Genomic DNA, 13,233 nt, shown 5'->3' on the forward strand with positions numbered 1-13,233 from the left:
ATTGAAAAAGCCTAAAGCCGAAACGTTTCGGCTTTTTTTCTTTCGGCTAGCTGAAACGTTTCGGCTTAGCCCGAAACGTTTCGGCTAACCTGAAAGAAGCCGAAACACTTTTGTTTCGGCTTTCTTTCGGCTTTCAGAAAGCCGAAATGCACATCCCTAGTGGAGAGTCTCACCTGTTACTGCTTCTTGCAGCATTCTCCTTGTTTGTTAATTTCCCCATACTCATGAGGAGACCCTTCTAGGTAACTTATCTGTCCTTAAATCTTGGAGAGTGGAGTGATTTCTGCTGAATTGCAACTGGTAACAAAGCACAAGAAAATGTATCCACCTAGATTGAATCGAGACTTAGGCTCCCTGTCTCATTACTAATGCTGATTTCTTTACACTTACTATTCCTCCCCAAATCTCACCTAATCCAATCACACCTGCTATTGTCATTCACCAGTTAGTGTCATTTCGCATATGAAATCACTCCATTCTCAAAGATATAAGGAAAAATGGACTCACATTCTAGCTGAATCTGAACAAGTGAGCTGTGATTCACAGAAGCTCATACCCTACCACAAATTTTGTTAAGTCTTATAGGCGCTACTGGACTCTTGCTACTTTCCAGAATTAGTTTTCCTTTAAATAAATGCATGGGACTTTTTTTTTAACACCAACGGCTGAGGATTAAAAAAAAGCACCTCAATATATTTCTGGGGTTGTTTTATGTCACATGTGACTTTTTGTTTACAGAAGGCAAGCTGTAAATAAGAAGTGGCTGCATTTTGGAGAATTGTTAACTAATGGGGAGCTCATATCCTAAAAGAACAAGTTGAAGATTACTTGTAGTTTGCGTAGATCTCCAGGTCCCACTAGGAGGTTAGCAACCCAAATTTCCCAGGCCTCACTAAATCTGATATTCACAGTGGAACAGACCTCATAGCCCTTCCTCTCTATTACAGCTGCCTTTGCTGTATTTAAATAAAATAGACATAGCCAAGAACCAAAGATTTATTATGTTTTTTACTTAAATGCTTTCCATGTACCTATGGTACTTCCCTGAGAATGGCCAACATAATAGATTTTCTCCTGTCTGCTCTTCTGAAGAACAAAGTCTGTTATGGCAGGAAGGTCATAAATACCCATTTCATGAAAACTGAAAAACAAAGCAAACAAACACACACGCCTCAGTGAACGGAGTTCCTATTTGTTTGTGTAAACTGTCTCTGTCTCCAGAAAACACTAGTAGAAATATTAATGAGCAATATTCAAACGCCTAGGTATCTGTCCTTATGTAAGGCAAGGATCCTCTTCATATACTCAAACCCCGAGACTTCGAACAAAGAACAGCTCAGTTGACTTAATAGGACTTTTCCTGTCCCACAGGTTTACCAAGACTCTTTAAAAACTCCTCCCACTGCAGGGGTTATGTTGTCACATCTCTTGTCACACCTAGCTCCTTCCCAGTTTCCCAGGAGGCCTACTTGCTCTTCTTCCAACTGCTTGCTTTTCCCTCTTTCTCCTTAGCAGAGCAACAATTAGAAAGAGCTGGGGAAACTCTGCAGTGGGAAACAGACAGACTAGCAGATATGAGTCTGCTGACATGTCTTGATCCTAACTTGTTATTTATTATTTATCTATTTTTCAGTTTTCTAAATGTAATTTCCAGCAAGGCTTATTCTAAGTAAGCAAAATCAGAAATAGGAAATAGGGAACCTTTTTCCACCAAAGGCCTTGACGTTCCCCTACTTTATTTTACACAGAAAGAGATTTAAAATTATTCAAAATTATTCTCACAAGGATTACATTAATTTTTATGCTAGCTACCAAGCAGGAGTAAAGTTTGTCAAAGAAAAATACATTTTGAATTAAAACTGGATTGTCCCTTGAATGCCACATTTCAGTTAATCCTCACCAAATGAACATACCTGAAATCCCAAAATTCCTCTTGGTCTACCGTAAGGAATTTGTGTCTTCTGGACCAGGAATTACCCCTGCCATTTCCAATCCACACATCATATCCTGCATCTGCTAGCATGAATCCCAGGCTACTATTGGGCAGATTTGCTACCCAGATGCTGCCTTCCATATTCAGACCGTGCACCAGTACTATAGCAGCCTTTGACCCTGAAAAATAAAATAAGTTAAAAGCTCTACAAGAGAACACATAAAATAAAAATTCTACAGGAATCCACAGATTCTTCATTCAAGCCTCACTTCCCATGACATGTTGACTACCAGCACAACTCTGGATCAAGGACTGAAAGAAAAAATGCAGAAAGTGAGGGAGAAACTGGCTGCCAAAATAAAGCAAAAGCAGAAACTATCAAAGGAAGCAGATATAACCTCTGATTGAGGCATTTTAAGGCTGAAACTCTGTATGATATTGTGCGTCCTGTTTTTGTTTCTAATGCATCAGAATCTAGAACATACACACACAGGACTAGACCAAACAAATGTTGTCTTTAATGCACAACATGACAAACTGGAAAGGGAGCTGCTAAAGAATACAATAGAAATGTGAAAACTTGAAGAAATCTGCTACAGGGCTGAAACAATGCTGAAACTAAATGTAAGGAAATCAGCCGGGCTCAGCCTGGTTTCTGATGATGGACAGACCCTTTGAATCCTTTTCTCGCCTTAGCAAATGCAAAAAGAAGCAGGAAGCAAGCCTGAAACAGGAGCAGAAACCTCACCCCAGGCCCAATACTGAAGGAGGGGAAAGTACACAGCACGATAAGAAGCTGAACTATGCAGACTGAATTAAGAATTTTTTCGTTATTTCTCGTATTTTACATTATTTTGTTGAAAGATTCACTATTTTATTTATTTTAACTTTGCAATTCATGGGAAGGAGCAACAAGCTATGCAAAGAAAAGAAGCCCTGGAAAGTGTGATTCAGCAGGCATTGCCCACATTACTTATGCATCCATAAGAAAACAAGGGTCCCCAGACTTACCTCGGTGGCCAGGTTGTAGCCTGCAGGGTGGCGGTGGAGCGCACGACATGGTTGCTGCCATTTTTGGGATTACCCAGCAGTTCCTGCTGGGAAGCCCATGCTCCTGGGAAATTGAAAATCCCAGACTGGCCTATCAGAGCCTGGCAGGTGGGCTGCTCCGGGATGGCGCCAGGTGCTGGACCTGTGAGGTACAATTTCCTCTTAGGTTCAGCATCAGGACTTTTAAGTGACTGTGCACCATGCCCCTCATCACTGTTCACACAGCTGGCAGGCAGTCTGGAGCTGTGGGTGCATTCCAGAGGTGTTTCAACGGCGACTCAGAGCGGAACTACAAGTGACAAAAGGCACAAGTTGGACACTTGTCCGCTTCCCTCAAGTTTTGATGGGAAATGTAGGCGTCCTGGTCTTGCAGCCTGGCTCTCCGACTGCTGTCCAATGGACTTTTCAACTGTCACTTGTCCAACATTCCGCCAAGCTGCCTACATTTCCCATCAAAACTTGAGGGAAGCTGACAAGTGTCCAACCTGTGCCTTTTGTCACTTGTGGTTCCGCTGTCAGTAGTGACTTGGCAAAGGCTCAGCGGCGCTCCAGCAGTGGTTTCAGGAGCAGATCAGCGGTGGATCGGCAGCAGCTGTAGCGGCAGCACATCTTTGGCTTGGTGGCGGCCTGGTCGGCAGATCGGCAGTATTTTCTGCTGAGGATTGCTGGTGGAACCCACAGGAGAAACCATGGCAAGAAGTCAGCAGCAGTGGCTGAAGGTGGGGTGGCATAGCAGTGAGGCTTGGCCTCCTTACTTAGGGGGCGAGGGCCAAGCCTTCCAAGGTACAGGCAGTGGTTTGGCCATTTGGTGGGGCCACTGAGGCTGGAAGTTGGCTGAAGGTGTACCCTGGTTCCCAGGCCAGGCAGACCCAAGCCTCATGCCCTGAACACTGCCTGGCTTGGTCTGGAATAGGTGGGAGCAAATCCGCGGAGGTATGGGCAGCAGGAAAGGCTGAAGGTTCCCCTCCACCTGCTTCATCCTTCATGGATGACTAGGATCCCCCAGGATTCACCTCGCCTGTAAAGTTTGGGAGCGGATTTTGAATGGCTATTACATTATGGATGTCTTTTCGTTCATAAAACCCAAGGTGGAGGACTGGAGGAGTGCCCCCTCTCAAGAGGGTCTAGAAGGGGTACAAGAAGGAAGTGGCAGAATGCACCTTCAGCAACTGATTGGAGGGCTACACTGTTTCATGGAGGTTGTGCAGGCGGCACATGACCAACAATCTGAGCAATATGCTGTAGGTGCAGGCCCTTGCAGGAGATAATGAGGCCATGGAGTATGATGAGGCCTTCCATAAGAGGGTTCCAATAACCTTAAGGCCATTTGGGACCTCCTCAGCCAAAAATTGTGGCTGTGGCTGGTGGAGCCCCACATCAAAGGGAGGGGCAAAGCCCTGAAAGAAGGTAGTCCATCAAGCAGGATAGGGCCAGAGAGTTGTGCTGGGAGTATAATCAAGGAAAGTGCCAACACCCATGGTGCAGATTCGATCACAGTTGCAACACAATTTTGGCCCCTATCTTTGGCTTTCTTGCCCCCGCAGCCCTTCCAGTGGCCCCTGCTGCCCAGTCCTCAGGCACCAGCAAATATCCCGGTACCGGGGGCTTGGGGCTGACTATCACTCCTTTCAAGCTTGAGACCATGCATTCCCTTCTGCTTTGTTATTTCAAGAGGCCTGCTGCCCACTACCTTTTAGAGGTTTTTTTTCCTTCAGCCCCCATCCTTGGTTTTCTTGCCCTCACAGTCCTTCTGTCCCATAGTCCTTTCAGGCAGGCCAGTCCTCCACTGAAAGCTCCCACAGGGAATGAGTGTCCAATGGCCCTACTGCCCAGTCCTCAGGTACCAGGAAGTTGCCTTGTGCCTGGAGGTTTGGAGTTGGCTTTCATTCCTATCAAGCTTGAGACCCTGCATCCCCTCCTGCTTCGTTACCCCGACAGGCCTGCTGCCTGCTACCTTTTAGATGGTTTTTCCTGCAGGTTTTGTGTCCCCTTAACCGGCCTTCAAGTTTTCACCACGTCCAGCAACCCTAAGTCCAATAAGGAGTTGCTGGAGATTGTGACAGCCAAGATTGCTAAAGATGTGGTCACCAGCCATAGTGCAGGCCCATTTAATTTCCCCACCCCTTGCCCAACATGAGGATTTCTCCACTTGAGGTGTTCCCAAAGAAAACTCACAGGGAGTACAACTTTATTCATCATCTGTCAGACACCCAGGGCTCTTCGGTCAGCGAGGCCATCCCCCAGTTTTGTGCTCTGTTAAGTATGCCTCCTTTGATCATGCAGGCCAGCTGGTCCAGTCTTGTGGTACTGGGGCCCTTATGGCTAAGTGCGATGTGTAGTCTGCATTCCAGCTACTACTGGTTCATCCCAATGACTATTGTCTGATAGGCTTTAGGTTCAGGGGCAAGTGGTACGTGGACAAGGGGTTGCCAATGGGATGTTCAGTAGCCTATTTTGCATTTGAAACCTTTAGCACTCTCTTAGAATGTGCAGCAAAGGAGCGCATGGGGTGCCTTCACATCATGAACTATCTAGATGATTTTCTGATCATGTCCTCCCCCCACCCCCGGGCAGCATACTCTACATCTACTGCCTGCTCATCTTCCAGGTGCTGGCCTAGGACTTGGGGGTCCCTTTTGCCCAGAAGAAGATGGAGCGACCTGCTACTCAGCTGGTCTGCCTGAGCATAGAGCTGGACTTTGTGGCCGGGCAGTCCCACCTCCCCCCTGATAAGTTGCGGAACTTGCAGGAACTTTCAGGGAACTCCAGTCCATCATAAGGCACTTGAATTTCGTGTGCAGGATGGTTTCACCAGGCTAGGCCTTTTGCATGAGTCTTGTGCATGCCACTGGTGGGGCCTTTGCACCTCACCATCACATTCTGTACCAGGTACAGATAACAGTGTTGTGGATGCCTTGAATCGATTCCAGATGGAGAGGTTCTTCAGCCTGTCACCATCCACACATCATACTCTGGACCCATTTCCAGAGGATCTATGGGAGCTTGAGAGCACACCATAATGCAGGGAGTACTCAGCTCCATTGCCCCATCCACCTTGCAGGCCTACTTAGCAGCATCTGCCAGCTCTGGGGGATCTGTCAGGTGGCCTACCTCATGGATCTTGGTTCTGCACTATTTGGCCTACCTGAGGGAGCAGGGCTTAGTGCTCAGAACCATGTGTACCCACCTGGCTGCATCTCCTTCTTTAGCAAGGCCAATGGTTTCTCAGACCTGTGTGACTCCTTTATGGCCTGTCGAGTCATGGAGGACTGGAGGAGGGTGTTTCCCACTTCTCCGGACTTGAGGCACCTTATAACCCTGGCCAGTCCAGGGTCTTGCTGCAGCTCCCGGGCATTTGCCTATCCCAGTTTGAATCTCAGCTCTTTCAGACTGCTTTTCTGCTGGCCTTTTATAGGGCCTTCTGTGTGGGGGAGCTGGTCTCCATCTCCATCTGGGACTCGTCTTGGTGGGCTCTGGGGATCCAGGATGTTTCCCTGTCAGCAGCTGGGGTCTCTATCACCTTTCAACATTCCAAGACTGACCAGAGGGGGTGGGAGGAGAACATCCACATGACGGCCATGTCTAACAGCGCCCTTTGTCTGGTCCAAGCAACCAGGGCCTACCTTGCAATTGATCTGTGGCATTTAAGCCCTTTCCTGGTACATGCAGATCTTTCCCCCATGACACTTTATCAGTTCTCTTGCCTCCTCAGATCCTGACTGGCACTGGCCAGCCTACCCCCTAAGGAATTTGGTACCCACTCCTACAGGATAGGAGCCACCACTGGGGCTGTTGACCTGGGCCTCCTGGCATCACAGATTCAGGCCATAGGACGTGGAGGTCTCGCACTTACAAGTCCTATATCCATCCAGTATCCAGGGAAACTCACTAATGGCTTTCCTGAGATAGTTCTTACAGGTCGGTACAAGTTGGTTTGGATATGTGGTCACTGGGCTGGCAGTAATGTGACATTATCTGGATGGGGGCAACAGCTCAGTTTGGACAGTTTTGTCAAGGTCACATGGATAGGTGTCAAGAAGATGTTCTGGAAAGCACTTGTGCCAATTGTGCTTTGCTAGGTCAGGCCCTTCGGCCCTCCACATGCTCTAGTCATTCAGCTTGGGGACAACAACCTGGGCTGGTGACAGGGGCTGGACTTGAAACATTCCATGATGGTGGACCTTGGACGCCTTCACAAACTCTTTCCTTGAACTCATTTTCTGTGATCAGACTTGCTTCAGTGGCGCTCCTGGCACAGGGTGTCTTGCCCAGACAAGGTGGAAGCTGGCCAGAGTGATGGAGCAGTTTGTGGTAGCAACAGGGGGCACTCTGATTCCTCACCCAGACATTTCCTTCCAGATGGAGGCCTTATACCACCCAGATGGCATGCACCTGTCCAGCTGGAGACAGGATGTCTGGTTACAGGACGTTTGTTGGGTTGCTTGCAGCTTTAGGAACTTTGGCAGGACTCATTTTGTGGCTCTTGTGGCTGTTTGGGCATTGGGCTCAGATCCTTTTGGGGAGAGATGGGGCCTGCAAGCCCAGTTTCCCCGGTAAGGGGATTCCCATAAGGAATCTTGGGAGTGAGACATGGCGGGTACATGCTCAGCTCAGGGGCTGACAGGGTACACTCACTCCTAGGTGGCAAGGGATCCACACAGCAGTGTATGCCCATGTGGCATCCCAATTAGCTGCCACTCCATGGTTCCCCCTCCAGCAGGGGGTCTAGGGGGTGTGGTGGTTCATAGGCTGTTAGGCATGTCAGCCAATGCTTGGATCTGACCCCTATGTTCCACAACCTGTAATTCAATAAAAGTTGTGGCCTCTTTTACTCCAGCTAACTGTGTCTGTGCATTAATGCCAGGATCTCATCACTTCCCCGCTGCAACAGAAACAGAAATAAAGACATTCCTTGCACTTCGAAAAATATCAATTACAATAAAAGGATACTAGGCTGAATTTTTTACCACTGAATTAGCTCTAACTGCATATGGGATTTGTGCTTGTGTTTGTCAAATGGCAGTGCCCCATTCTGCAGGGCAAACTTCCTTTTGAGAGTGAGGGGTATCATTGAGTGATGGTAACCTATGATTTTAAAATGTCCTAAGATATTTGGCATAAATGAAGTAGTTTATTCTTTGGGTCCTGTGATTTTTCTATATTCCTAAAGACTCCTAACACACAGGTTGATCTCTCTGTATGTTTTACTATGATGTTAAGATCAAAAGCAGTGGCTTATTTTCTTTTTCCATGTATGTTCCCCAAGTTTACCTCCTGGAATTCTGTTCAGGGTCAGGTAATAGCCATCAGCTGTAAGCACTTCATATTCTTCACAAGGATAACCCCAGTGCTGGATTCTCTCGCTCTGTAAGGACAAGACAAAGATCAAAGCTACTTCTGTTCACAAAGTTTAAAGAACTTGGTGGAAGCTGAAGGATTGTTGTTCCTGATGTCCAGTTCTCGGTGTAATACAGAAAAGAATCAGGATATGACAACCCAATGACCTTAAGTGCAGTTTCCTGTAGAGCAATATGTGGAAATACATATACATATACATATACATATACATATACATACACATATACATATACATTTTCAGGTATTTGGATATTTGGGGCACTCTAAGTTGATCAGCAAAAAGATGACAGCACAAAACAAGGGGGGAAATGGGATCTCAGAATTATGTGTTTTGTTTTCATATAGCAATTCATTTTAATACTTTTTAAAAAGATGATGAGGTCAATTCAGACTCTGTGTGGATCTATCTCCAAACATACTGACCATTCATATGACAAGAACTATCAGCTCACAACAATATATTGTGTGTATATATATGCAGAGGTCCAACATGTCATGTGACTGTTGGAGCACCCAGTCGCATAAAAGCTTGAGAACAGTAGCACCTATAATACTCACAAAATTTGTGGTAGGGTATGAGCTTTTGTGAGTCACAGCTCAATCAATCAGTGTTTATTACAGTCATTGACCAGCATAACTTAGAATCAAACAATTCGGTTACCATCAATTGTTAAAAACAATCACCACCAAGTTGGACTAGAGAAAATAAATTACCTCTAAATGAATTAAAACAGATAGGGGATATCCAGTTGTGATAGCTATTCAGCTGAGTCAACAGTATATTTAGTTTGTACTAAATATACTGTTGATTGGACTCACTCTTGTGGTGCAAAATAGGGAGTTGTTGGTTCACGTACAGTTCCATACAAAAGTTGGGTGAGCATTTTAGCTTGATAGAGTTTAAATGCTCTACTGGGGTCTTGAAAAGGATGACTGTATTGTCTGCATACAATAATACCAATATTTTATGATCCTGGAGCTCGGGGGTATGGCAATTTATACTGTCTGTATAACTTAGTATATTATTTATATAGAAAATAAATAGCATTGGGGCTAAAAGGCAGCCCTGCTTCATTCCCCTGGTCTTTAAGGTGCTACTGAACTTGAACATGTGAGCTGTCTCTTTTACGCAAAGATGGGTAACCTTGTTAGTCTGTTTGTAGCATTAGAAAAGAGCAACAGTCAAGTAGCACCTATAAAACTAAGAAAATTTGAGGTAGGGTATGAACTTCCATGAGCCACAGCTCACTTCTTCCCTTTTCTTCAGCAGCCTCTCCTCATGCCCCAACTGAATGTTTAAACAGGTGACAAATCATCAGTGCTTATATAGTGTGTGTTTGCGTGAGAGTTTCACTTACAATGTTCATAAACATTTCAGGATTCACTTTTGCTTCATTTTTTATTTCTTCCAGACTTACAACTCCTTGTATAATCATCACAATAAACAGTACTAGCCACATTCTCAATCACCTGCAAGACAACAGAATATTTCAAATGTACAAAAGAAACATTGAAAGTTTCAAAGTAGCATCCTTAACAGAAATTCTTTTCGTTCCTCTTTACCCAGTTTCTCCTTGAAGGCCAACAATCCTTTTCTTTTTGACTTTTTAGGAATTCGGAATTAGTTTCTAATCAATTCCTTTTTAAAAAGAGAAATTTGAAGTGAAGGAGAGGCAGAAAGGGAGACAGCCTGGTGCCGATCAATTTCCTAGGCAACAAGGGATGGACTTCCCGCAAACCTTCTGCTGACCTGGAAGTGACCTTCTGACCCAGAAGTGGTGATTTGCTGGCCTGGAAGAGACATTTTCACGAACCAAAATGAACCGAATCGTGAAGTGGGGCAGATTCGTGAATGTTCGTGGTTTGTGAAATGTGCCAAACCACGAACCACATGGTTCTTTTTTTCTGTTTCATGCCTGTCTCTAAGATGCATACAAGCAGGCAGGGTCCCACAATAAAATGTTACTGATTGTGAAGAAAGTTGTCTCCACAGTTGTCCCAGCCACCCTTCCTTGTTATACACCCCTTCCCTGTTGCTTGGCTCTTTTTTTCCAAACACCCTTCACTGTTACTATCATTACCTACTAGAGTCCTTAGTGCTTTACCCCATCCCTGCCAAAGAACCATACCCTTTACCCCCTTCATTTCCAAAGAGCCTTTCCCTTTACTCCTGTCCCTGCCAAAGAGCCTTAACTCTTTACCCCCTTCCCTGCCAAAGAGCCTTAACCCTTTACCCCCTTCCCTGCCAAAGACCCTTACCCTTTGCCTCCTTCCTCCCAAACAACCTTCATCCTCTCCTCAAAAACACCTCCTCCCCATTCTTAACCTTTTCCTGGAGCAACCTTGTCATGGTTTGCACTGACCAGGCCTCACTGTAGCTCTGAGTGACCCTGACATAGCTCACCTCACCGTTGCAGTGGCTGGGCCTAGGGTGGATCACCTCACTGAGGCATGGTGTTGGGCAGCCCAGAGCAGCTTGTTTTGCTGAGGCATGGTGCTGTGTGGCACCAATAGCCAGACCTAGGGCACCTTGCCAAGGCATGATGTTGGCTTCCCCTAGAGAAGCTTGCCAAGGCACAGTGCTGGTTGGGTCTAGGGTGGCTTGCCAAGGTGCAGCAGTGGCTACTTCTAGGGTAGGGATCCCATTCCCTTGGTTGGGGGTGGGATCTCTCATTCCCAGCCATGATGCCCTGTCATTGCTCACCTGGCCTGTGGGGGGAAAGGCACTGGGAATCGGTCCAGGAGCCCCACAGTGCCCTCTCTTGCACTCTGGAGCACTTTCTTGTCATGCCAAGAATAACATCATTCCTGGTGGAACAAGGAAGTGAAGGCCCCCATACCGAGCTGATGTGGTAAAAATTGGTCCCCTATCTAATGTTTTTAATTATTTTCAATATTTTTTAATTTTTATTTTTATTAAATCAGCACCACACAGGGGCCTTCACTTCCTTGTCATGATGGGAATAACATGGCAAGGCATGATGGGAATAACATGACAAGGAATTGTTCTGAAGTGCACATGTACAAAGGTGAATCCTCCCACGGTGAGCTCCACCACAACCACCAATGTCTGCTGGTTTGAACTCCAGGGAGCCTAGCAACCCTATCCCAGGGTGACTTGCCAAGGCTCAGCGTTGGCCAACCCTGCCTCAATGGCTGTGCTGGGTGTGAAGGAAAAGGTACTTTTTTCTGCACCTTAGTTTGGGTTTTTTGTTTTGGGGGGTGTCACACTTGAGTTCAATGGAGCCTCAGGGGGCACGGGCACCCATCACACAGAGCCTCCCCCCTCTTTACCCATCGTCATGTTAAGCTGCCATGAGCACTTTATTTCTTCACTTTATTTCTTCCCACACACAGCTATAGAGTGCTTTAATTTTGAATCTGCAATCCCTTCCCTAGATTTGGAGCCTGCTTGTTGGCCCCACCGCTCCTAGGGCCATGTTGTTGTCTGCTGCCTGACCCTCTCTCTCTCCATCCCCAGAGCCTTTCCCTTCCTTGAGAGCTATCTCTGTTCTTCCCTTGGGCAAGCTGCTGGCAAGAATGTCTTCCCTTGCATTTATCGGAATCAGAGGAACACTTAATGAAGCACCAAAAAGTGGTGTTCAAATCAGAGAATGAAAGAAAACTAAGATGGCTATACAGGTAAGGTGAAGGGTATGAAAAATGAAACAAGCCTTTTTTTTAATGGTGGGGTAACTAGTTTACCTGACAGAAAAATATTTAGAAGGATAATAAGAGAGAGGGGTAGGTTTGCCAGCCTTCTGGTGGGAGAATCATAGGAAAAAACAGGACAAGGAAGCACAAGGCGCTATGATCAACTAACTACACAACAAAGTAAATTTCAGTTTAAAAGATTTCAATAAAGAATGGATTATATCATGTCTTCAGTCTCATACATTCATTTTACATACACAATGACTGCCAAAAAGTACAGAAAAACTCAGATGCCAGCACATACAATCAACTAATGAACAATAACAATATTGGTCACAACTAACAGTGAAATATTATAATAAAGTGCTAAATGTTTATATACAATAAATGGTAAGAAAGTGACCCGTGCTTATAGATGTAAAGTGACAGTGCCTTGAGTCATAAATATTTTTGCAAAACATAGATTATGCCATAAATACAAAATTCACAAAGGAAAGTCCATTCAATCCAAAGAAGGGGGGATATTACTCCAAATATGAAGCATAACTGCAACGGGGGTACTAGTATTCACATCCCGTTTCTGTTATCCTTCTTTCAGGCAGTTACCAGAATAGAATAGAAATTTACAATTCAAGATAAAGAACATCTCCAACACATCAGGCTGCCTCAATGGCAGGAAACAGGAGATCCCATAAGAGAAATGTAACAATTACATTTTCCTTTTCAAAGACAGACATTTCAAAATACATCTAAAATCCATTCCAATTGGAGTAACAAATCAAAGGATTTGGACAGCACAAATCACTGAGATCTTTGCACACAAAGATTTCAGCATTTATGGGTCACAATGAAACTTTAATTTAGAAAAGGGAGGACAAATCAAGCACCAACATTTCGGATCTCTCTGTCCAGGGGAGATTTTTTATTTAATTTAAGGATTTCAAAACACGAATGGCAATGAAAGCAAGACAAATGACCATGATGGGAATGAATATGTCAACACAGAGAGAAGAGGGGGCGAACCAGAGGCCACTGCCCTCCAGTCTTGGATAGATGCTTCCCTCAAGCAGCTGGCCCAAACAGAAAGACACAGTCTCTCCTCTTTCGAAATTCCTCACCACCATTTAATTTACATCCAGAAGAGTCAACATTCTCTAACTCAGATAAAAGTCCATATTATCAACAGAAAGCCACTGGATGTTGAAATGAGAGAGAGATCTATTTAAAGACTGAAGCTT

General features: G+C 45.3%; 1 protein-coding gene across 1 annotated transcript in view; it reads right to left on the bottom strand.

Moving 5' to 3' along the window:
- LOC129331689 (lipase member M-like) overlaps positions 1 to 13,233 on the bottom strand; it is a 34,436-nt gene that overhangs the window by 20,147 nt on the left and 1,056 nt on the right. The window contains exons 2-5 of the mRNA XM_054982121.1: positions 9,700 to 9,811; positions 8,255 to 8,348; positions 1,914 to 2,112; positions 1,032 to 1,141 (exon numbers count right to left, since the gene is read on the bottom strand). Of these exons, the coding sequence (XP_054838096.1) occupies positions 1,032 to 1,141; positions 1,914 to 2,112; positions 8,255 to 8,348; positions 9,700 to 9,801 (505 nt within the window). The 5' untranslated portion in view covers positions 9,802 to 9,811. The remainder of the gene's footprint in view (positions 1 to 1,031; positions 1,142 to 1,913; positions 2,113 to 8,254; positions 8,349 to 9,699; positions 9,812 to 13,233) is intronic.

This window comes from Eublepharis macularius, chromosome 6, assembly GCF_028583425.1.
Source record: "Eublepharis macularius isolate TG4126 chromosome 6, MPM_Emac_v1.0, whole genome shotgun sequence".
Taxonomy (NCBI): Eukaryota; Metazoa; Chordata; class Lepidosauria; order Squamata; family Eublepharidae; genus Eublepharis; species Eublepharis macularius.